The sequence below is a fragment of the Pezoporus wallicus genome, unplaced genomic scaffold (genome assembly GCF_028554395.1).
Source record: "Pezoporus wallicus isolate ANWC-B61680 ecotype Strahan unplaced genomic scaffold, APGP_CSIRO_Pwel_v1 contig_3710, whole genome shotgun sequence".
Classification (NCBI taxonomy): domain Eukaryota; kingdom Metazoa; phylum Chordata; class Aves; order Psittaciformes; family Psittacidae; genus Pezoporus; species Pezoporus wallicus.
Genome location: NW_026640315.1, coordinates 3,239,019 through 3,263,979, shown reverse-complemented (window position 1 = coordinate 3,263,979; position 24,961 = coordinate 3,239,019). Strand labels below are relative to the sequence as shown.

The window sequence follows — 24,961 nt, the reverse complement described above, 5'->3', positions numbered from 1 at the left end:
TGTAGGGCCAGGCACAAGGAACAAATATGGGCACAGAAAGTGTTTTAAGGTAGAAACCAGTCAGTCCTCTGTGGCTTTGAGCCTGCAGTAACAGCTTCTCAGATGGCTTAAGTGCATGGAGACCCTTTTGAGGTGAGGGTGCAGGGCTCTGCCCTGTGGACATTGGACTCTGTCCAAGCCTTTGCCACCAATGAGAGGCTGTGACTGAATCCACGAGGAAAAACTGTGGCTGAATCCTCCACAAGACCCCAGAGTCACAGTGCTGGCAAGAGGTGTTCCCAGTAATGCATCTAATGGTGGGGCACAACCTGTTCTGTTGTTCTTTTGGTTTGACTTGATGTTTTTTACACTTCAGGCTTTTCTTGCTACAGCTTCATTAAAATTTGAGCACAAAGAAATATGAATGCATGAATATACATTACAAATTGGTTAAAAACCTGAACCTGCTGCTGTTAAAATTGGTGGAGTTGGGTTACACTGTTGCAGGGAGAAAAACGCCACCCTGTATTCTTTTCATACATGAGGCCTCTCATGGGGCAAGAATACACATAATTAGTCTCAAAACCACCAATGTTTTACTGTGTGGATGCAAACCTACAGAAGCCTTGCATCTGATGTCCTCATGCTAATCTGCCTATAAATGACACCTTTACACTGTAGGGAAATGGAAATGGCCATGCATAAAATGCCCTGGAAACAACTGAACAGTGGAAATCCAAACTGCTGTTGGGGGTGTTCTAAAATGAATGCCTCTTAATCAAATTGTGGCTGCCCCATCCCTGGCAGTGCTCAAGGCCAGGCTGGACAGGGCTTGGAGCAAGCTGCTCTACTGGAAGGTGTCCCTGCCCGTGGCAGGGGTTGGAGCTGGATGAGCTTTAAGGTCCTTTCCAACCCAAGCCGTTCTGTGACTCTTATGATTTAACAAAAAAGCAATGAGACCGCACTGTGTCTGTACGTCCTTTGCAAATATCAGCTGGCAAAGCCTTCCTGCACCCTCAGAGTAAGTGGCACGACTGCCAGTCGCGATCTGGCCGAGCACGGCCGCACAACAGTGAACCAAGCCGCGACCCAAAGTTCTCCCGTCGCCGCCGCCAACAAACCCTCACGCTGGCTCAGCATCCGGAAACCCCCGAACAGCCTCGCCCGTTTCCGCCACCACTCGCCACCTCGGGCAACGGCGCATGCGCCATGCCATGTGTCGCGAGAGGTGGAGGCTCGCGAACATGGCGGCCTTATGCGAGAGCTTCACGCTGTGCGGTTTGGGTCCCGGCAGCGGTGTCGGCCTCGATGGCGGTCTCCTGGCGCTGGAGCCGGGCCCCGACCGCGACCACGTCCTGCTCACCGACCGCGGCAGGACGGCCACGCTGTTCAAGGTAACCGCCCGGCCCCGGCCGCTCGGGAGGTGTTGCTGCTGATGCCGCTGCCGGGCAGCCCCGGCCTGTTGGAGGGTCTCCGGGCTGGGCCTCGGAGCCGCTTTCTCTCCTGCCCCGGCCGGCCTGTCACTGGGCGCCCGCTCCCCGCTATCCCGCAGCCGAAGCAGCGGGGACTTGGTGCGCGGCTTCAGCTTGCGCCCTGGGGTCGGGGAGCGGGGCCGGGCCGGGCCCTGTCCCACTTCTGTCCATTTCTCCCTGCTATGCCCTGCTCAGCTCACCTCTGCTGTTCCCCGGCCTGTCCGCCAGTGGAGCAGGTGTCAGCCTGGGCTGTTGCTCGTGCATTTCTCCTTTTGCCGATTCTCTCTCTCGACTCCAAGAAATGCTCCCGTCCCGAAGCAGCAGGGTACGTGACGTTGTTCCCCAGTAGCCAGGGTAACATGCGTTTTGTCCGGCTGTCAGATTTCTGTCAGCCACCTTCCTGTTGGTCGGAGGATGAAAGGTTTTAGTTTGCAGTTTGAAACCAGAAGTATGCTCTGGTGTCTTTTAATATATGCATTTATTTCAGTAGACCATAATAACACTTAAACAAAACATTTGGCTTTCACATTCAGGTCACTAGGGACTGTATCTTAGTGGTTTCATGATACAGTCTCCTTATCGGTTGTTCAGTCCCACTGGCAAGACCATACTGAGAACATAAATAAGTTGGTAAACTTGCCCAGTGTGGCTGCAGGTGGAGGAGAGTGGATTGAGTACCCTCTAGCAGCAAGATGTAAGTCATATTTAACGTAAGTTTAGACAGTGAAATTCATTGCTCTTGGTCTTATATTGAAATTGGAAGAGGAAAAAGTGTGGTTCTGTGCTTGATTGTATTAGTGAGTAAAAGTGACTGACTTAAGTGATAAAGAGTAGTGTTTTCACTTTTCAAAAGCCGTGCCTCATACCTGTGTTTCATGGCATAAACCCATGTGACTGTTACAGCTCAAACGGATTTCTTATGTGAAAAGAAATAGTTCAAATTAATGTAGAGTTCTTTCATGTTCTTCTGAGATTTTTGGTATCAAAATCAAGAACAGGGATGCTCAAGCAGGTGTTCTGAGTATAGCAGTTCTGTGCTTTAATATGCTCGTTCAGTTCAGGTGTGGCTGCCTTGCATTTTCTTGCTGTTGTGAGGAGAATCCCCAGGGTGTACCACAATAAATTTTAATCATAGTGTCTTTGTTCTGACTCTGCCAGGTCTCTGATCAGAAGCCACTGGGCTGTTGGTCTGCTAAACACGGGCAGATTATCACCTGTCCAGTTGTATGCAACTCTGAGACTCATGAATATATAGCAGTTCATGATGACAAGGTGAGATCCTTATTATTTTCTAAAGGGGAAAAAGGATGGGGCTAGTCTTCTGTGGGAATGTAGATGGGGAGAAGTCAGGGATGCTGCATTTTTGGTTCAACGTAAATGCATGGAGCTCTTGCCACTCACTTGCAGTTCAGGTTCCCTCTTTTCTTTGAGGGGATGGGGTGGGCAGTTCTGCAGCTGCACAATATGTGTTGTGCAACATGAAGATCACCTCTGCTGAGCACAGGTTGTGCAGTGGCCTCCTGAAAACTGCCTCATTCTCAGGAAGAGATTCTCATGCATGTGTTCCCCAAGGATAGGTTATTTCTGTTCTTGCAGACTGGATGGCAATTACAATTGCATGATTACTGTACTGAAATGGTTGTAATGGTTCGTACCTGTGTCCTTGTCTCATGTTGTACAGTTAAACATTTCCTGTTTGTGTGTGTAGTAATTGCTCAGCACATGCTGAACTTTTGGCTTTTTTGTTATTGTTGATGAAATATTTTTTCCTGACCTTTCATTGTCCTTCTTGAAGGATTCTCTTCCAGATCAGGTTGCATGTATGTTAATCTGTCTCCATCACTTTGATCTATTAGAATTCTGCTGTATCTTTTTTCCTTAACCTCACTCTTCCCTTCCTTTCCAATCTAGGATGTATGAGCTTAGTTTATATTCCTCATGTTTCTGCTTCAGCTTCTTCCCGTGCAAACTTCCCAGTCTCTGTTTCCATTAAGGTTACTGTGAATACGTTCTGTATATTTTCCTCCTATGTTTCAGGGACATGCAATTTCTAGTATTGTGCATCCTGAGATGTGTGTATATTACTGTTTTACGGTGCTTAAAAAATGATGCTTTTCTTAAAGGTTTTAAGAATATGGAAGAACACAGACGTTAACTTGGACAAAGCGTTTAAAGCAACGGTAAGTCTCTCATATGTGTTTACTTTTATGTTAACAATTTGAATCCTGGGGGAGGGAAGAGATGCTCATTTTCATAGTATTGGTAATATTACAGTTTAGCTGACCATGGTCTTGCTCATGATATTCTGGAGTACTGTGAGGAATCCCTTTGGGCTGAGAGACCTGATCGTCAGGTGTTTATCTTAAAATGATTGGTATCCCAAATTCAAAGTTTCAGAGGACTTTCTTTAAAGATGATGTCCAAATAGAGTCATATGTATGTTCAGATACAGATTTTTCTGTTCTGCTGTATAGCAGGTGTTTGAACTCCTTACCCTCAGTTACGGTTCTTCTGATGAGATTCAGAAGTGTGATGCTCTTTGGGATGCTTTTCGTGGCTTTTTGTTGGCTGGAGATTTGCATTGTTTATAGCATTTTGGCAAATTGCAACTACTATTTCAACTACTAGGTATGTTATCAAGCATCTTGCAGGGTCATCATTTGTCTGTTATTTACTGAAAGAACTTAAAAAAAAAAAGGATGGGTAAAACACTTCAAGGTAATGTACCAAAGAACATAGAATTCTTTGTATTTTCTCTGCAGCTTTCAGCTGATGTGTACAGAATACATTCACTACCCAAAGGAGGGCCAGTGGTACTATTCAAAGGAGGGGGTGTTCGAACTTTAGATGTCCTTTTGGAAGCCCCTCAACAAGAGATTGAAAACATTATCTCAGATGAAGTCATCAAGTAAGTGATACAACTTTATGAAGCTTTTTTCTTGCTCAGAGGAATGGACGGTGATGAAAGTTGTTCCCTTTTTTTGAAGGGATAGGGGAGAGATCTGAAGACACAGGTCATGGGGGTGGCTTGTTTTTTCTAACACATTCTTGTTAAAATCTTAGCACTCTTTATATAAATATCAAAAAATTTAGAGGCTGCCTAAGGAATGGTGGGTGATATGACTTTAGATGTAGGTCTAGAATATGGAAGATGTTCATACAGTTCCTGCTTTTAGGTGGAGTGAAGCCTTTATGGAACGTGAACAACCCGTCTTGATTTTCGCTACTGAGAAAGTGAGTTAAATACTTATTTTAAAATAACTTTACTAACAGCAAATCTTAAGTGCTTTTTCTGACATCCGTCACCTGTTTCATTGGATTTTAAGAGCTTTTAGTGAAATCATTATCCTGATTTAATCAGTATCCCTATACAACAATTAAATTGCAGTTGTGTTGCTTTCAGGGCTGAGGAATGTGGCTCTTAGAACTTAAGAGAACAAGTAAGATTAAGTATAGGAGACATTGTATTACTCTTTGTTGCCTTCAAATACTTGCTCATTGTGAATAAGTTATTAAATATGATTTCTGTTTTAAGAAAAGAATTACAGATGGATCTGTCTTTATTCATATTCTTCTTTCTGTGAGGCCATTTGTTGCATAAAATTAGAATTTTCATGCTTGAGTCTGCAAACTTTTCTCAATTAGGCTGTATGTAGAAAAGCCAAATTCCTAACTTTGCATAACATCTCAAGTCAAGCAGTTCTAATACCTGAATTTGTTATTTCTTCTTTGTGCAAATTAAAGGAAAACTTTATTTTCTTTTTTGTTTTAGAATGGAGATTCCTTTGTCTACGTACAGAAACTTAAGATGAATAATCTACATAAATATAAGCTTGAACAACAGGAGTTATCTAAGGCACTAAGTTTCACAGCATATATAAAAAATCAAATCATCACACTTCTGTGTTTGTGTAAGTTATGTTTTCTAATGGGGTGTGATAATAAAGCAGAGAATTGTGTGGAAGGACATAAAATGTTGATACTTATGAATTATTGTTTAATATTTTCAGCTCTTCAAACTTTCTAAAACAACCAGTGGTAGAAGTAGTAATTCAACCTTCCTGATGCTTTAATGGCTGCATAAGTTCATACATGTTATGACTTGTATCTTGCAGACCTCGTGCTAGCTGTCCTTTTGTTTTGTTGCTTTGCATCATAACATATCCTAGAAACATCCTGTGTTATTTCTTCCAGCATTCACTGGATTTTGTTCTCTTTGGATGTCCTTTTGCCGTATTGTATCAAACAGTTTTTCCACAATAACAGATCATAAAAGAGTAATGATTCTTCTTTCTTTTTTTTGGCAGCTTCCAATGACTGTGTGTACAAGTTTCTGATACCTCTGCAGCAAAACATGGAAGAGGAAGAGCAAATTTTGCCCAGGTCACTACTCCTGAACCTTTCAGTATCTGGAAGTGTTCTAAAAGGAACTTCTTTCGTTGTTCTTGATAAAGACCACATTGCAGTGTTAGGAAGTCTAGCTACAGCTGGTGAAGAATCCAAAGGTAACAATAGTTGAGAAGATGCAGGAAGAGAACTTATGGATGGAGGGGAGTTAAAGGGGCCTGGACATATGTAAAAGGACCTATGCAGGGAAATAGCTCTGATGTCCTCTAAGGAATCAGTGTCTGCAGTAAGTGAAACAAACACTTCAGTCCCATGACTAAACATCTGGAACATGGGATCACTGAAATTTAGGCCACTGAACATTTTATAAGAGTGTTCTTTCTGACTGGAAGCCGCACTGGCTGTTGCCCGTTTTGCCACAGCTTCTTGTTTCAAGCTATTCCCTGGAAAACTAACCCACTTTAAATACTTGACTTGAGCTCTAACCAGAATGTTGAGTGGTTACTGACTGAGCTATTTTGAAACAATTATTCTTCTTTCAAGTGTTTGTAGCTGAAAGTAGCAAAGGTAAATGTAGCATTTTTGTTGCACTTTGGCTTTGTAACATCTACCTCCTACTTTCCCTAGAGTGCCTAACCATATGGAATACAAAATTTCAGACATTGCAAACTTCAAAGGAGCTGCCCCTGGGAACCAGTGGACAAGTAGGTGGACAAGTCTTCAATCTGTGGTCTGTAAGCTTTGTGCATTTGGCATGATAGCAATGAAGAGGCTGTCTTTCAGAGTTCTGCTTCTGTCTGGAAGAGCAGAGAATACCAGGTTCTGAGACAAAATTAATACTGACAGTTGAGCTGTTTTTGTCAGAATGCTGCCCTGTGGCAATCTCTTTGATAATTCAGTACCTTCTCACTTCTGATGGACTTGATTATTTGTTGAGAATTAAACAGCAAATTAACCAGAAAACCCAGCAGTTTCTATTCTGTTCAGACAATCTGTAATTGATGGGTCTAAATGATGCCTGCATCTCCCTATATAGCATTTCAAGATGTTCAGCTGTCTGTTAATGGTAAGTCAACTGACACCTAAGTAACAAACTTACTAGTGCAATAGAGCTGTTGGCTGGTTTTTATCTTACAATTTCACACGAGGAAATTAATGTCTTGGAGCAGCTGCTTCTTATTTGTGCATTTAAAATCAACAGTTAAGGAAGGTCTGCTAACAAGTGTTAAAGCTACCTAAAACAATGTCTTCTTACCAGTGACTTGTAGTTGAACTCTGTAGTAAGGAGTTACACGTTGGCTTCTCTGCTCATCTCATAAAAATATGTTTTCCTATTTTGTAGATATGGTGTTATGAGAAAAAATTCTTTTTTACTCATGGGAAAGTGCTCACAGTGGTTATATACAAGTGTGAAACATCATCCTTGGCAGCCGCTGTGGGAAAGCTCAAAGACAGTCAAGCCCCTGGTAAGAATCTTTCTAATTACGTGAAAAGACCTTGTAAAAGGAAAACTTCTGGAATTGTATAGAAATTATTTCAGTACATGCCCATAAAATCTGTTGAATCTAAACAGCTTGCAGTAACGTAACACTGCCCTGTGTTCCTCACTGTTAAATTTACTGTTGGTGAAAGTACCAAAGTACACAAATGTCTGAATTTCTTGTGGCTTCACTTAGCCTTGGTTGTCATTCAAATAACTGGAATTACTGAAAATGCTGGAATGCCAGCTTTGAATACTGAAAGCAAAATGAAGTGCTGTCTGCTATAAATTTTTTTCAAAGAGTTGAAAATAATTGATTAGATTGAGCAACGTAAAACCATAGTTTGTAGACTTTAGTTTTAAATTGCACTGTCATAGTGTCTTTAATTTAGCACTGCACTGGTAAAATGCTGTTGCAAGTAATGCTCACAGTAGATTATGTAATAATTTACTTATCTTCCTCTGGGAGGCTAAATGGAGAAACAGTATGTAAAAAGGGCCACAAAATTACTTCCTGCTGAGATAAACCTGGAAACTCTCCTGTCATAAAGTGACATGGATTATACTTCAGAAAATACTTGTTAGTATAAGAAGTTGAGTAGCATTTCAACTTGAATAAATGTGCTTTAAGTGCTACCTTCATATAGTTTTGTTCTGTGTTCACAGATGTGTCTTCGTTTGTAGACTGGAATAACCTTGGAGATGAAGAGCTCGTGATTTCCTTTCAGTCCCAGCAGTCTGTAGCTCTAAAACCTGAGTCCGGAATGACTGTAAGTTAGCATTAGGAGCATGCAGGGTTTTTGTTTTCGTTCTCTTGTCTCTTCCCCAGTGCTGCTCCTTTTAGTTTTAGGGGTTGTAGCAGAAAACATTTTCACTTTGTATTTGTTACTTATTATTTCTAACACTATGTCTGGAATTGAACTATCCAGTTACTGATCATAATCTGTGCGGCAAGTTGATACACAAAGTTCCTAGTTACCTTGATAGAAATCCTTAAATATATATGAACTTTTTTGAGCTGAATAATAACATTTTTTGTTTCCTTTTTCTTTGTAATAGTTAAGATCAAAAAAGAACACTGTTGCTAAAGTACAGCCAGATACCTTATCAGTTGGGCAGCTCTTACTAAATCTGAAAGTAAGTAAAGCAGATATCCTAAAGTAGTGGTTTAGACACTCTCAGAATATTCTAGTTGTCTCTGAAGCTATTATCTTTTTCCATGTCCTCTTGCAAATATCAGGTTGGCAAAGCTGCCTTGAACAGGTGAGTTGGTGGATATTGTGCAAAAACAGTATTTGAGCATGATGAAATTGAAGTTTTGTCATAGGAGTATATTTGAGAACTGTACTATACAGGGCTGATATAACCGAGTTCTGAAAACTTGCACAAATTTGTTCATTTGAAATGACAGTCTTTTCTTGCAGTAGATAAGGTGGGAGGATATTTCACCTGAACGCGGGGGGGGGGGGGGTGTTTTTTTAGATTCTTATTTATGGCTTTAATTTTGTTAAAGATAATTTGGATCTAGAAAGTGGAATTGCTAGGAATTCCACTGCAAATACAGGTATGTTCCTTTCTAAAATCTGCTGCAAGTGTTGTGATGCTTGAAGTTGCAGCCTTTCCTATGTGAATGTACCTATAGTTCAGCTGGTGCTGGACGTCTTGGTAATGTTACTGAAGTAACAGGCGAATAATCCATGAGCCTGAGTTCAGAGTAAGAAATTACCCTGTTTGGCTCTTTCATGCTTGAGAGAGAGATACCAAAACACAGAGTGCTAAGGATATTTTGTAAATCATTTTTAGCTTGAATCCCAGAGTCAGTCTGGTTCTACTTGGTATAATTAATACCAGTACAGTGTTCAAACCTATTTGTCAACCTCAATTTGTCATTTTCAGGATGCTTCTACAACTGTATTTGAAAATGAATTGAGACAAGTGATGTCAAAAGGACAGATGCCAGATTTCCAAGCCACTATTGGATGTGTAGTAACTGCCATTATAAACAGATGTAAAGCAAATCCAAAGTACTACCCTCGAAATTTCTTGTTACAGATAGTCGAAAACCAAGACTTGTCTTACAGGTGATGATGATTCTCAATTTTCTTTGTTGTAAGAAATAGCCAATAATAATAATTTTTAGTAGAAATCCAGTTCTTTATAAAGCATTTTTGAATTACCAGAATTTACTATCCGAGTTTCTTATCCTTATTTTCTGATGAAGCTGACACTTCCCAGATGGATTTTTGTGTAAACCAAGTTTAGTATTTTAGCATTAGTTGTTGATGAAGCTTTCAGTGGGTATGAACTATGCAGCATATTCTTTTCATATTCTTACAGCTTATGTCCAGATTTAATGGTTGTTGCTTTGGAGAAAAAAGATCTGCATCTCTTACAAATCTGCTTACAACGGTTTCCAGATATTCCTGAAGAAATTACTTATGCTTGCTTGAAAGCATTTTTAAGGTAAGTTGGAATCAGTCTATTTTTTTTCCTCCTTCTGCACCAAACCAACTCCTTACTAAAAGCTGTGTGTCACCAAGAATGGCTTTGATTTTATAGATGAGCAGTGAACACTGTACATTAAATTCATAATTCTGAGAACAGTTCATGTTGGAATCTTGCAGACTGACAGACTTTTTACAAGATGCCTGTTGCATATATTAATTCTAGAAAGTATGTAAATGGTAATTAAAAGAACATGCCTTTTGGTAAGGCACTGATGGCTTGAATGGCATTTGCATTGTTTTACCTATGTTGTTAGAGTGATCTGTTTACTGTGCAACAGACTTAGTTGGGAACTTACCTGGGTTAAGAAGTCCACAAAAAGGTACAGCTGTTGTAAGTTCGCGACAAAACCAGCTTTCATATCCCCAAAGGATGAAGTCTTAGGCATGCACTGTAATCAAAAGAGAAGACTTTGGTTACAGCAATTTTGGTTACTGTTGTAACTGTTGCTCTAGGCTTCCAGAGCAAAAAGGATTGTTTTTCTATTAGAAACATCAGGTCTTATTAATTTCATACCTTGGTATTGTCAAATATTTTATTACTAAATGGGAAAATCATAACTGATGCGTTGAAGCAGTCTGAACACAACAGTCTCAAATGATGTATAACCTTTAAATCAGCCCATGACATAATGTCTAATAATGCAGTAACTAACATTGTTGAAATAAAAGAACAGTACATGTATTGTTCAGGGTTAATAATTACAAAATATTAACTGTTCTCTCATGGTCTTTATTCATTCCACAAGACTATATTTTAGTATTTTTTTTTTTTACTTTTATAGTAAACTTCAGAGAGTGTGTCCTAATGAGTTGATGGCATTGCTGATTTTAAAGTGCATAATTAAAAGTATCAAACATCTGGAATTTTCTTTTACAGCATTAGTGATGCCTATCTTCAAAGAATAGATCTGAATCTAGAATCTGTTATCTGTTACCTTGATATTGAACTCAACAATAAAGAAGTTAAGACTGAAATTGTAGAAAATGGTTTCAGTACGGAGCTGGAACAAGACATCTGGGAAACTAAAATCACCAAGAAACTCCATGTGACGGGTGATAGCGAATCCTGCCCTGTTGGACCACAGAAGGCAGCGTTACTGTATCCTCTGTGTTTAATGAAGGAAAGTCAGTGTGTTATATGTGACACAGATGTTTAGGTTTAGTATTACTGAAAGACATGTCTTCTGCTGTTGTTAGAAGTTTTATTACACTTTTGTAATAATAATAGTTTAACTTGGTATAGGTGATTTCTACAAGTTGTTTCTATTTACAGCCTAAACAATTTTTCTACTGAGTAGGAACTTATTTTATCAGAACTTCTCAGAAACTTTTATCTATTCAAGAGAAAACAGCATCACTGATTTTGATGTTTGTTGAAACAGATCAGCCAATTACGTACTTGTAGTAAACAAAACTTCTCAAGCTAACTGCACTGTGATGATTCAGTTGCTGTATGTATTTCATGATAGAAATAAGGGAGATTCAAAAGGCTCAAATAGGACATGTCTTAAGGAACTTAGAGAAATATTTTTAGTTAGAATTCAGTTTGCTTTGTAGAAAGTGGTATTTTTTTCCTGCTATTATGTTTCCTTAATAGTCCTGCACAGAAATGCTATCCTCCATTCGTCTTACAGTGAGACATTTCTTTTGCCTCATCTGAAAAACCTTCCAGCTCAGCAAGCTGTTGTAAGTATGTTAAAAAGTTTTAGAACCTTTATTTTGGGGGAGGAAAGGGAAGAAAGTTTTTCAATTGCATATCAGAAACTTGACACTCTTACTGGAGTCTGAATCACAAACTAAGACATGAAAATGAAATCAAGATGGCTAATAAGATTTAATGTTAATAAATGTCATGTTTTTCCACATGCATGTGGAACTTCTAATCTTTTTAGTCCACGCTTACTTTAGAAACTGTTAAGAATGAAACCCTCTTTATGACCCAGTCTACTTGGAAAATGTGGCTTTAGCAACATTTAGCAAGTAGAGTATCCTTTATTGATTTGGATGCTCTTTAAGAAAGGATCAATCCTAATTTAGTCAGATACATCAGAAACGGAAGTTTAGAAAATCTGAGAAACAAACTGTACACTCTGTAAAAAAAACAGTTGCAAAACACATCACACTCCATGATCTCGGACCCGTTCAGTTTCAATATAAAAAAACTCATCTCCCCAATCCCTCAGGACCTGAAATATAACTTCCAGAACTGCTTGTACCATAGTACCTGAGCGTATATGTGGTTTTCCAGGGATTCAGAAAAACCATACAATCAGAAGAAAGCTGATCTTAGCACTGACCTGTCTCCTTGATTTCTCTTTTCAGAAAGAGAAAGAAATCTTTGACTTGTGCTCAGCACAAGATGATGTTGACCTGATTCTGACCATTACCAATTTATTGCTGGCTACTGAAAGTGAAGCTGGGACTAAAATTACTAAAGTTGATACAGTTTTTAGCAGAGTTCCTAGAAAAGTCCATGTCTAAATTAAATTGCACTGAAACAATCAGTGGAACAGTGGTTAACCCTGAATGTACTATTACTGAGAATTTTCAGGCATCTGGCTATAGATGATGTAAGAGAACCAGAAAATTTATTTGTAATGTGTAGTATACAGGCATCTGTGTTACTTTAAAAAATAAACTAAAAAGAAATCCTCATGAATATTACTGTGTGCAGGACTAAACTCCCTAGCCTATTAGCTGTTTGTCCTTTAAGAATGTTCTGGCTTTTCTACTTTTAGCTGTTTCTCAGGTATTTATACTACCTGTATGTGAAATGCAGTGAAAAAATTACCACCACTCTTCCTGGAACATGCCCTCCAACTGTAAATCAGGTGAGAAGCTACTTCTAAGATTTGTATTTCCTTGGTTTCTGTGGTGTGTAACTTGGTGAGTAGTGAATATGTAACTGAGATCTACATTCATTCTACAAAGTATTATCTATTAGTGTAACCTTTATGAAGTTAGATGTAACACAACACTTTTTACTGTCAGAAAATAAATATACTGTCTTAGAATATGAAACCATGCATTTTGCATTGAAAATTACTGTTGTAGAGTTCAGCTTTTAAAGCAAAATCTGTGTCATTTGCGTATCATAAAGTGTAAGTGTCCTTTCCTGGTTTGTCTTCAGATTATGGATTGGCTGTGCCTATTACTTGATGCTCACTTCTCAGTTATGGTGATGCTACCAGAAGCAAAAGAGTTACTTTCAAAGCTGCATAAATTTGTAAGAGCCCAAGTAAGTTGCATCTTACTTCATTTTAGTATAGACTTTGAATGTGGGTGTTAAGGAGGGGGGCAGACAACAACAAATTATATAGTGAATCAAATGACTGTTCTGCTCTGTATATTCCTTCCTGAGCATGAAATGGCAGTTGCCTTTCTCTCTCTTTTTGATTTCAAAAGCTGTTATATTTGCTAGGGTGAAATATCTGAAACTGTGCAGAACCACACCTAGTTCCACAGTGTAATGATGTATGAAAAGAATGAAAATTTCTTTTACTGTAAGTATCTGGTTTTTCTTCCTTTTTAGGTACGGTTCTACTCTGAACTAAACAAGATTGAAGGAAGTTTGCAAGAATTACAAAGACTTAACCACCAGAAGGACCCTCATACATATTCTGTTGAAGTGCTGGAACTTATTTGAATTTGAAATTAATTATTAGCACATTTTTTATTGATTCCTTTTATGATGAGGATGTATTAGCACTCCATATTGGGGATGTGAAAAGTTGTTTTCTACATAGGAGGAGCACAGTTACTCTGTAGCTTCGTAGGAGTTTTAAGTTTGAAACTCATGTATTAAAAGCTCTCTTTTTAACTGGATGAGAAGCTGGATGCTTGTTTATATTTTCATGTATAAGTTTTATACTTCTGCGTAGTGATAAGAACATCCTAAAATACCACGCAACGTCTGGCAAAGAATTAGTAGGATATTTGCTGTAAGACTTCAACAGATGTTTCATCAAGTGAATTGACATTTTTATTTTACATGCTTCTTTTTTACTTAATATTTAAGTCTGATTAGATTCTTTGGAGTTCTCTTATCTCCACTTGGGTTGAAGTACAGATGAACTTGAGTTTGCTTCTTTGACTTTTCTATTTTAAAGTTGGTTTTTACTTTGTCCAGAGATGACTTTGACATTTACAGACTTAGCTTAAACAGGGAAGGGAGCTTAAGTGTAGGTATAGGGTTGTTATCTAACCTTGCTTTCTCTCTCCTATGTGTCATGGTACCACAGTGTGGTAGTGTACTCTTCTGTGCTCTCCTTTCCAGTCAACCATCTCCTCTTATGCTGCTTTTTAAAAAACAGAAGGGAGGGAGTTGTGTGGCAGTCAGTTGTTAGTCTTGAATGACAATAATCCAAGGCTGATTTGACACATCTCATGTCTGATAAGACCACCTGCATCCAGAAGCTGCCTGCAGCTAGGGAGGAGGAAGAGGTACACAGCAGGATCTAGACTCCTCTCTCAAATGAAAGTGCCGCTATTTAATAAGATGTCTTGTTACACTCTGTCTCAAAGATTGCCATCAGCTGAAGACAACTGTTTTGTCAAGCAGAGGCTGGTCCTCTGGAGCATGCTCTCCTGCACAGACTTGCAGAATGAAGTTCCTGGATTTCAGCATAATCAGCTGTACTTCAAGACTTGTGCTTTAGAAATTTCTGAAGCTTTCTGATGTTGAAAGATTGTATCCAAGATGGTTTCTGCTCTTTAAATATTCATCTCTTGAAATGAAGTTTTGGGGGAAAGGAAGCATAAAAATATTCAGGTAAAATTTAACAGAGTGACCATGCAACTGATAACTGAAGACCCTCTGGAAGTTGATATGTTCTAGTTGTATATGGAGTTATTGGAGGTCAGTACCAAATGTTTGTAGAAGTAAATTTAAACCACTACAATGGACAGCTGAAGAATCATGTAGGGGTACTTCTGGCACTGGCAGTAGTTGCTTTTTATTTTCTGAACAAGAAAATGAATCTCCAGTTTAAAATAAGAACATTCTTACCTACATCACCTGTTTTTAAGAAGTACTGTTTTTTCCAAGTACTTTTTCAAGCACTGAACACCTCAGGTTAACCTGCTGTAGAGTGCTTGCTCAATACAGCTTCAAGTCTAGCATTTCAAATGATGTGTTAGCTTTAGATTCAATTTGACTGTCTTTAAAAAACAAGTAGTGATCTGAAGTTGTATGAAAGCACCATTCTTTGAAGGTGTTACAGATATAGGTATCTATTGAATTGCGCTTCCAATTCACTTAAAACTGACATGTTATAAGCTGTTTGTGGGACTGAATATTCAGCTAAATGATGGAATAGGGGAGAAAGAGACAGATAAGCATAATGCTGGAGTTTTTGAAGTCTAGTATAAAATGGATAGTTGGGGACAAGCCTTCAGAGAAGATAGATTGATGACAATACAAGTTCAGAACAGCAAATAAGTTGTTAACTTATTTTTCCTAATAATGTGATTGAATTTTAATATAATTCAGTATATCAGTATGTTGATAAACTTTTGGTTTCATCATACTAAATAAAATGGTAATTGGTAATATACTGAATTACATCAGCAGAAGTCATGCAAGCCCTTGCTTCCTAAGACTGACTATTTAGTCTATAGTTGAGCTCTAGTCTTAACATTACTCAGCAAAACCTTGGTGTCTTATAAACGTACATGTAACTGATTCTAGAGCTGAATACCTAAATTCAATGCCTAATACATGTTATGAAATAATTTGGAGGGATGAGCTGGACAAAAGCAGCTCAATAATTTAAACAAGAGCACATGTTCACGTGTTATGAATGCCATCCAGCTCTGGGCTCTTAAGTTCTTTCTCTCACCCTTGGAGAAAGGAACCCATCCAGACAACAGCTTGGAACAACTAGGCTATTCATTTTATCCAAAATGCCCTTTGAAAGGAATCTTTCTCTCCATCTGTCTTGGGTATGGAGGCAGTATAGGGCCTCCTAGCAAAAATTCCTCTTCCTGCTGTATTCAAGTCACTTATAAATATGCTCATTTAACTATATGAGCAGACTCACAACTTCATGTAGATAGGTTTTGTTCTTGGGAGTAGACATGGGGTAGGCGAGTAGGTTAAGGGGTTACAGTTGACTTCTCTGTACTGAGCTGTGTGGTGGAAAGGGTTAATTTATAGTCCTGATTTTGAAAGTTAATACAGCTCTCTATGCATCTGTTTCTTCACCTATAAAATTAAAATTCTTTGTGTCCTATCCAGTAAGCACTTTCACATCAACTGGTAAATAAGAGATAGGATTAAGAGACAAGGTATTCTGGTTCATAGTACTCAAATGCAAATTGTTCTTACTACCTTTGGTTTACTAAAAATATACAAAATCCACAATATTTTAGAGATGTTAATGCTCTCATAATGCTACAGGCTTCATGAATATTAGTGCGGTAGATACACTAGATACTTTTGCTAGATTCTCAGCATGTAGATGGTAGAATTTACAAGTGTTTTTCCTAACATCACAAAGGAAGATAGTGAAATAACCTACCTCCAGCCACGGATCTGTGTATTTATGTGTTTAAAGAGTTATCACAATTCTTTGCAACCTTGTAAGAGGTTGCAAAAATTAGCCTGACATAAGCAATCTAAAGGTAACTTTGAACAATTCAGAATGCAAATGGAGGATAAAGGTGTGAATGGGGTTAGGCAATATTGTCTGCTGCTGATGCTGTGTCTATATCATACTGTGTCTAGACCACAGCCCTGAGCCTCTGCAGCTGCAACACTGAATGTAAAAAGGGTGCAACTGAATATAAAAGAGATGCAGATAAAAAGCTGGATAAGAGTGCAAATTGGGTAAACCCTGCTGCCTGGTGACACTGTGACATTGTTGCATGCTTGACACTGCAGCAGGTTTGTGGCTTTAATGAGATGCTCAGCCTGAGCAACAAGTTAATGAACAAAAGGCGCTTCAAAAATGACTGTAGAAGAATGCAAATTAAATTACGCATTGGACGTAGAGCAAGCATGCTTATGCCATGACCAGCATTGGGGTTTACATCACATGGAAGCATAAGCAAGAGACGGAGAGAAAATGAAAATGCAATCACACTTATTTGTTAATGGTAAGACGCTCTGGGATCCTAAACCTGTGTAGATTTAGCAGTGAAAAGAAGGTTGGTTGTAAGAAACGCAAGATCTTTGCGCGCCTTGGGCTGGCTTTCAATTTGTACTGCTTTTGCTCAGGCAACCGATACCCTGAATTCAAGTGGTGCCATTAGAAACCCAACAGTGCGATTGGTTTATGTAGATTTTTAGCCCTTTGGGGGCTCTGGCAAATGGGAAAACAAGAGGGAATATGAAATATATGAAGCCTATCTCTTTTTCATAGTGCTCCAGTGAACTGCAAGCACACAGCAGGCTGGAGAAAGATGGACAGAACTGCACGTGGTGGGTCTCCTCACTTAACCTTGCTTTATACCGACCCTGGATCGATAATAGTGACCTGTGAGAGGGTTTTACTTTCTGCAGGTGGGTGAAGGTTTACAGCCGAAAGAGGTGCAGTGGTGAAGGGGGCCCTGAGCGCATGGAGGGAGGGCGCCTCTCCTGAGGGCTGACCTGGTTTTGGCGGGCTCCTGTGAGAGCCGCTACCCGGGGCGGAGGGACGGGCAGAGCCCGGCGCCTACCTGCGCTCTCAGCTCCCCCCTGAGGGGTACGCGGCCGGCTGAAGCCGAGGGGTGGCAGCCGGCGGGGGCTCCCATTAGGGCGCAGGTCGAGCTCTGGGAGAGAGAACCGGTGACGGGAGTCACTCTTCGGGTGTGGGGAGACGGTGATCCTGAGGGGGGACACGGGACAGCTTCCAGCCGTCGGCGGGGCTGGAGGGAGCCTCGTGAGAGGCGGTGGCGCCGGGGCAGCGCTTGGTGCCAGGTGTCGGTGGGGCGGGCGGGGGGCTCGCTGTGCGCCGGCGAAGGGAAGGCAGCGAGAGGAGAGCGGCGGGGGCGGCCCGGGGGAGAGCGGAGCCGCCTCAGAGCGCCGGCTCCAACATGGCTCTGGTGGCTGAGGGCGGCGGCTCCCCCTGGCGGCGGCTGTCGGGCGCTGCCGGTCACGTGAGGCGCTCGGGGCCTGCTGCCGCCGCCGCCGCTTCCCCCAGTCAGAGCGGAGCGAGCCGAGGCAGAGACGAAGAAACAAGATGGCGGCCGGTGGCGATCCGGAGCGGGACGCCGGCAATTCGGATTGAGCCCTCGGCCCTCACAGCTCGGCGGCCCCCCTCCCCGGCCCGGATCCCTCGCAGGGGGGGGAGCTTCTCTGTAGCCGCCTGTCCGGACTCCGAGCGCCCTCCCGAGCCTTCCTTTCCCCTCCCTTCCCCCTCTCGGCCAGCGCCCAGAGATGCGGGGCCGGCGAGGCAGGCCGCCCAAGCAGCAGCAGCCGGCGGCGGCCACCGCTCAGGCGAGCTCCCCGGCTCCGCCCGCCCCGGCGGGCCCCATCGGGGGGCTGAGGTCCCGGCAGCGGGGCAGCAGCCGTGGCAGGTGGGCGACCTCGGCCCAGGCGGAGACGGCGGGGCCCAAGCAGAAGGGAGCCGCGGCTGCCCAGGCCTCTTCCCCCGCCACCGCCTCCCCCAGGGGGGGCAGCAAGAGGAAGGGAGGCAGCGGCAGCAGCAGCACCCCTGGTGGGGGAGGCAGCAGCGGTAAGGGTAGGGGCAGGGCTGGGGCTGGAGGAGCAGGGGGAGGAGGCGGAGGAGGCAGCTGCAACAGCCAAGGCAGGGCTGCCTCGTCCAGGAGGAGCATCAGCAAAGTGGTGTACGATGATCATGAGAGCGAAGAGGAGGAGGAGAGCATGGTGTCCGAGGAGGAAGAGGAGGCAGACCCCGAGGATAACCAGGACTCTGAGGAGGAAGAGGAGGAGGAGATAATGGAGGAAGAGGACGACGACGACTCTGACTACCCTGAAGAGATGGAGGATGAAGACGATGCCAGTTATTGCACTGAGAGCAGCTTCAGGAGCCACAGCACCTACAGCAGCACCCCAGGTAGAGAGTCAGTGGGTTGAACTAAAACAAGTCGAGGGCACCCCACATGCTCCCCCTAGGTTTGCAAATACAGTCCGCACGCATTATTCCTCCCATGCGTGTATGTAAGGGATGCCTGCAAGCACTCACAGGGAGAGGGGTATGCAAATTAACGACTGGCAACCCCACGGATGCAGGGAACACTAGAAGATGCTTACAAACACATGCACTGGGAGGAGGGAGGGCATGCTGTAACAAGGGAATGCTGCAACAAGGGGATGCTTTGCAAATATGCATGGAGATTCTGGTGGCGGCAGAAATGCATGATACACCAGGACGTGTTGCAAACAGTGTCAAAAGTGTATGGAGGATTCATTTAGAATCAAGGGGAAGGAGATGTATGCCTTGCAAAGAGGTCCTTTCAAATATATGCAGGAAAGGATGGCTTGTGCTTGCAAATATAACTTGATGTTAAAAGGAGAGGAAGCACATGCAACTTGAAGTGGTCTTAAAAAGAAAAAAAGCCAAAAACCATAAAACACTGAAAATTTTCAGGCTCTTGAAGTCAGAGGTCTAACTGGATCCAGCATTTACTGGCATTAAGACAAAACTCACTTTCCAAGGAGGGAAATGAGGTGCATTGTTCAAAATGGAGATTGCATTGTTATAGTTTGGGGAAAAGTGCATAGGGCCTCCTTGCAAGGGTGTAAACCTACTTTTAGTTAAACACAAAGATTGAAAGGTGGAGGTTGGGTCAGAAGCCTTGGTGTTAAATACTGCATTTATCTTAAGATATGGCAACCTTTAAAACTCCTGTTGGTGTTAAAACTCCTTAAACATCATTGTGATTTTTTTATTTAATTTTTTTTTTTTTTTATCTCTAATGGCAAATTTGGGCTCGGATTTTTCAGGCCTGTGCTTCTGTTTGTGCGTAATTAGTTCTTAACCATGTGCATTTCAAGCTTCAAATATTCTTTTATCTAAACGTAAACACTTTAGATTTATTTGAATTCATTCCAGAATGGAGTACAAGCTTAGGAATTATTTAAGTTTGTTTGGTTCTTTTTAAAGTCTTTGAACCAGGAGAGTAGTTAAACTCAGGGATAACCCAGGAGTGTTTCTGAATTGGGCCACAGGGTCAGAGGCGCTGCTGTTGTACAAGTATTTGACCGATTTGGAGGGAGGGAGGAACAGGTTGTTGGTGTAAATGCACTGCGTCTTAATTAAATAAGGAGTGTAGTTCAGGGTAGTTAGCTGACTTTATAAAAGGGGGAAGTACTGGTTAGTGTGTCATTTGTTTTTATTTTGGTGAGTTAATGGTATCAGCTCATTATGTGACTTCATAGTCCTTAAAGACCTCTGGGTATCTGTCTAATATATATGTATTTATATCCATATGCTCAGGAACCTAAATGAATCAAAACAAGTACAATCAATACTAAACGAGTTTGATTTAATTTTGAAGGTGTTAGTTTACCTGTTGCAGGGATGAACTGCCATCAGATTTTTTTTTTGTGAATATTTAATACCTTAAAGATTGAGGTCTGGCTTCACAGAAGGAAAAAAACCTTTCCAGTACTCTCTTGACTTTTTAACTCTTTATTTTCTTCTTACTTATGGTAACTTCAATTTTTAGTACTTTTTTGGGGAATGCTTTTGTCAGGGAAAGAATATTTTTATTACTTTAATTGGCCTGGTCCAGAAAGTACTTCTTACATGAGCATCCAGGTTTAAAATGAGTTCTGCAGAGTATGGGTGTATTCAATTTTTGAAATGTACTCAAGAGTTTTGGCAAATAAGATACTTCTGTGCGCATTGTTGTACAAGCATAGACAGGTTTTGTGTGGTATTGAGGTGTATCAGAAACCATTTTGATAATTTATGTGTTTATTTCTTACATGGTCAGGGTAACTTCAGTTAACTTTTATAAGATAAAGCTTAAGTAAGCATTTTCATCCTTATGTGCTTTTTTGGGTTGTTACATTGGGTGTTTGATAGTTAAAACATCTATGTTGTTATTTTGGCAATTTACTGCCAGTTCTCATTAGCTCAGTATTTGCCTAAAGGTCTTCCTCCTCCTTCCCTCTTTCCCAGAAATGCTGTTGCCCTATTGCAAAGAAAGTGCAAAACTTTTTCATTCAAGCAGCTCAGCCTGTTTTGTTTCTGCTGAACAAATACCTAAATTGTGAGTGGTGCTACACAGTTGTGGCACTAATTGAAATCCTAGTCTTATTCAGGAAGAGATACTTGAATTAGAACAGCATTAACAGGTGGGGAAAAGATTCACCTAACCTCAGCATGTCTTTGTCTTACTGTGGCCAGTGCTGAGAAGAGTGCTATGAGTAGGGCACGCATGCAGTGATCTGTCTTCAGAGTTTTCTGTGGGCTCTGCTCTTTGATTCAGGTGCATGCTGAGCCAGAACTGGTCTTTAGCTATGTTTAGATACAGGGGTTTTTCTTTCGTATATTTATCATCAAACCAGACAAGTTGTAATACACAGTGGCAAAGTTCCTGTGAGTAACTGGAGAGCTTGAAGGATTGCCTTCTCCAAGCTGGCCCCAGACAGAGTCATGCAGTGCCCGCTAGGTTTTTTCTACTAGAGATGATGATGAATGATTATTCTCTACTTAGCTTCCCTAACCATGTGCAGCTGAAGAGATTATTTTTTGAGAGCAGAGTATTGAAAAATTGCAGTTCCAATCAAACTCTTCTACCAAACAAGATTTTACACATAAATCACGTCCACTTAAATGAGTGACAGATTTTTACAACTTTTTCAAGCTTACATTGAATAATGAATTAAAAGATCACAGTGCAATGTCTGTAGCCAAGAAAGGCTCAATTTTTGTGCTTTGCTGGAGAGTTTATGATATATCTTGAACTGGAATCCAGGAGTGCTTTTTTACTGTATTATTAAAGTATTTAAAGAAACAAAATCCTAGAAATGGTAAAACACCTTTGATATAATGCTTAATAATGGTAGGTAAAAGCTTATTGTGTGAATGCATATGACATTTATCATTGCTTTTTCTTCTGCTGGACAGAGTTTTGGTAGAGGGACTGTATGTGTGTAATGTCCCTCCTCTTATCCATTTGTATCCCCAGAAGGTAGATGTACTTTTAGAATAGCTATTGTATATGTCTTGTATCACTAAACATTTTTGCCATTACCTGTCCACTGCAAGTTCTACTTTAGGCTTGCCACAATTACGTGTATCAAGTATTGTCCATATGCTGTAGCATTTTAAAAGGAGGACTTAATCAACATGTCTACAAGTCCTTCATTTTCCGCTTCTTGATTTTCTTTGTCAAAAACCAGGAAAACTAGTTTTAGGAAGAGCTGTACATCTAGATTTTGGCTGAGATAATTATCAGACTCTCTAACAAGCAAACGCACAGCAGTGGAGTTGTGAGCCAAAATATTTGTCTTTAAATATATGATTTTTTTTAGATGGCTTTTGCTAGCCTGAGCATTTGCACTGATTGTCCATCACTTCTCTTAACCAATTACTTCACTAGTGTGCTTTCATTTTCATTGTGAATGTATTTAACTGGAAACGAGGTGCTGTGTTTTGTGTGTCTGTAGTAATTTTATATCTCTTAACCTGTTTTCATGCTCTTGAAGAATAGTTTAAGTGGAAACATTGAGATAGAACAGTAAGATACGCAGCCTCTTTTGTCTGTCATGTGAGAAGATTTACCAGCCTCCCAACCATCTTACCCAGGGTACCCTGTTCTCTAAATCTGTCAAGCTCTTATTTTACCATTTAATAATCTGAATTTAGATTTTACTCCAGAGGAACTATCACTAGTTCATCATGCCAGTCATGAAAAACAGAAGAGTCCTAGCAAAGAAATGGTGTAGAAGGAGTAAATTGCTGGCTGATTCTGTTGCATTGACATGCGAATTTCCGGTTTATCTAAGAGCTTTTGTCACTTCAGTCATCTTTCTGAGAAGCTCTGTGCAGCAATTACCGTGCCGTTATCAAAGTTTGTATGTTGTGAAAGGTAGAATATTTTGCTGCGTTTATTGTGCAAACTTTGTAGGGCTGCAGTAAAATTCAATAGCTGACCGTTGTACTGAACAGAACTGGTGTAAGGTGAATTGATGTGGATTTTAGTAGACCAGGGCTGTCTCTCAGAGCTTACTAACTTCTGAAATTAGTTGCAACTTATCCCGAGTGTGTGCCAGCTAAGAAATTATCTGTCAGAATGTTCCTGAAGATTGTTATGTTAGTGCTACCTTTTTGCCTCCTGGGCTCTAGGCACAGAAAAGTTGTTCCTCCAGGTACTTCTTGGAATGCCAGTGTGGGATCTCATCTGCTTGTCTCGCACTAGTTATCCAAATGTTAAAATGATGCCTTAGAATATAGGGGGTTTGTATTCTTGGCTCCTACAGAGAGTGTACTGATGGCCACGATGCTGAGAAATTAAACTGTTAATGTAAAATTGATTTAGAAGTGTAGTACAGCAGATGTACAAAGTGAAACACAGCCAGAAGTTTTAAGGTTTTCAGACAGTGGTTAAAGAACATGAAGATCTGGTTTTGTACAGTGCAAAGCGCTAGTTAAACTTAGGAGCATGTGTTGAGAGTTTCTGTGGTATGGGTGCCCTCAGGATCTAGTCTAGTAACCGGTTATTTTTTCATTTTCACTTCAACTTCCAAACCTTTTTTGATGCTTGGAAAGTCTCATTTTTTATGTCAGGTTAGGTTTTAAGTTTTTTGTCGGGTTATTTGGTTTACAGTGGTTTTTACTTTTCCAGGCAAAATAAATCGATTTGGGGTAGGTATGGGTATTGCAGAGCAAAACTCTGTTTGGAGCTGCACTTACAAATAGCTACTAATGCATCTTATTATTTCAGGAAATTTCTAAGAGATTTAAACTTGTGAATATTAGAAACATGTTGATTGTCATGTTGGCTTTTTTAAAAGGCAAAAAAAGTGTTTTGTATAAGTCAAGCCCTTTAATTTTGTCCTATCTCAAGAAAAAGATTTAAATTTTACAGGTTTGGTACTGTTTTTCATAATATATTCTTATTTCATGCTAAACTGATTCATTTTACTGCTTTTTCTTCTTTGGTGTAAGCTGAACAAATGTTCTCCCAAGAGGTTGGCTTTTAATTAAGGAACCAGTTTGGGTATTGCTGTGGCAAACAAGTAGCTATATCCAGTTCATGCATTCTGCTGTGAGGGGAAAAAGAAAAGAAAAAAGCACAGAAAAAGTTCTCTAATGCATTTTCAACAACTGGTTTCAGTTTTATCGGTGATATTTGACAAGACCTTGTGTGTTGCTGTACAGTCTATTTGAATCTTGCCTGGTGAAGTGTAGCAATTTGGGACAGCAAATGTCTGATTCTTGTACGTTTATTAAAACCACGCAAAAAAAAGGAGAGTCTTAGTGAGTTTAGGAGGGTAGTTAAAAGCCAGATTTCCAGGAGGAAGGAAAACCTAGGAGAGGGCATCCTCTGTAAGGAGTACTCATGCTTCCAGGACATCATATAATTGCCAGTTGGTCTTTACCTTGAGAAGTTTCAGTAGTGACTCATGATCTGGAGAGCAAAACCAACCCACTTCTGTTGTACTAATGGTGGACCTCTGTGTTAGTGTGATTTGACTTGATGAACTTGAAACCAAAAAACTTATCTCTTACTGGGGGGAAATGTGAAGTTTTTTCACTTGCTGGGGTCAGTTTTGTGGAGTTTGTGCTATACTGGGGGTTTGTGCTATAATTATTTCCCCCCTCCTGTGACAGATAACCAAAATAGCTGAAACTCCTCCGTCTGTCTTTTCCCTCCCCTATACTCTACCAACTGTATCTTCTCCATTGTAGCTGTGAACAGGAACTCTAAGCTGGAGTCTTAGAGCCCAAATGCTGAGAAATCAAGAGGAAGGGAAAGTTTTTAGAGAAGAGAAATGAGACCAGTTGTGAGCTTTCTAATCAAGAAATACTGGAACCAGTGCTTATTTTTCAGGTCATACCAGTACCGCTACCACTGTCTCCCTGTTTAAACAAGACAGTGGTTCTGGCAGAGTATTTATTATGTAAGGCCTCCATCCACCAGTCCATCACCTGAAATATATTGGGCTGAAAGGCTGTGTTTACTAGCACTGTACATCTGGAGTAAAGGGATACGTAACAAGTGAAACAAGGCAAAACGGGATTTTTGTCCTTTCTGTTTGGCTATGTGTGTATGGT

General features: G+C 40.7%; 2 protein-coding genes across 13 annotated transcripts in view; both read left to right on the top strand.

Moving 5' to 3' along the window:
* The first annotated feature begins 1,190 nt into the window (after positions 1 to 1,190).
* NOL11 (nucleolar protein 11) lies at positions 1,191 to 13,610 on the top strand. Of its 2 annotated transcripts, XM_057418451.1 has the most exons (18): positions 1,191 to 1,373; positions 2,610 to 2,723; positions 3,575 to 3,631; positions 4,214 to 4,359; positions 4,628 to 4,685; positions 5,224 to 5,362; positions 5,759 to 5,956; positions 6,426 to 6,502; positions 7,141 to 7,264; positions 7,945 to 8,048; positions 8,338 to 8,415; positions 9,175 to 9,359; positions 9,616 to 9,741; positions 10,663 to 10,884; positions 11,393 to 11,471; positions 12,524 to 12,616; positions 12,916 to 13,023; positions 13,318 to 13,610. In XM_057418451.1, exons 1-18 carry the CDS (start codon positions 1,194 to 1,196, stop codon positions 13,429 to 13,431), a joined length of 2,202 nt encoding a protein of 733 aa, XP_057274434.1. In that variant the 5' UTR covers positions 1,191 to 1,193; the 3' UTR covers positions 13,432 to 13,610. The 2 variants fall into 2 exon arrangements, with proteins under 2 accessions (XP_057274434.1, XP_057274435.1); XM_057418452.1 differs by lacking the exon at positions 8,338 to 8,415.
* Positions 13,611 to 17,903: 4,293 nt separating this feature from the next.
* BPTF (bromodomain PHD finger transcription factor) overlaps positions 17,904 to 24,961 on the top strand; it is a 52,843-nt gene continuing 45,785 nt past the window's right edge. For all 11 annotated transcript variants that reach the window (XM_057418434.1, XM_057418430.1, XM_057418436.1 and 8 more), the window contains exon 1: positions 17,904 to 18,784. In XM_057418434.1, coding sequence (XP_057274417.1) covers positions 18,145 to 18,784 — 640 coding nt within the window. In that variant the 5' untranslated portion in view covers positions 17,904 to 18,144. The remainder of the gene's footprint in view (positions 18,785 to 24,961) is intronic.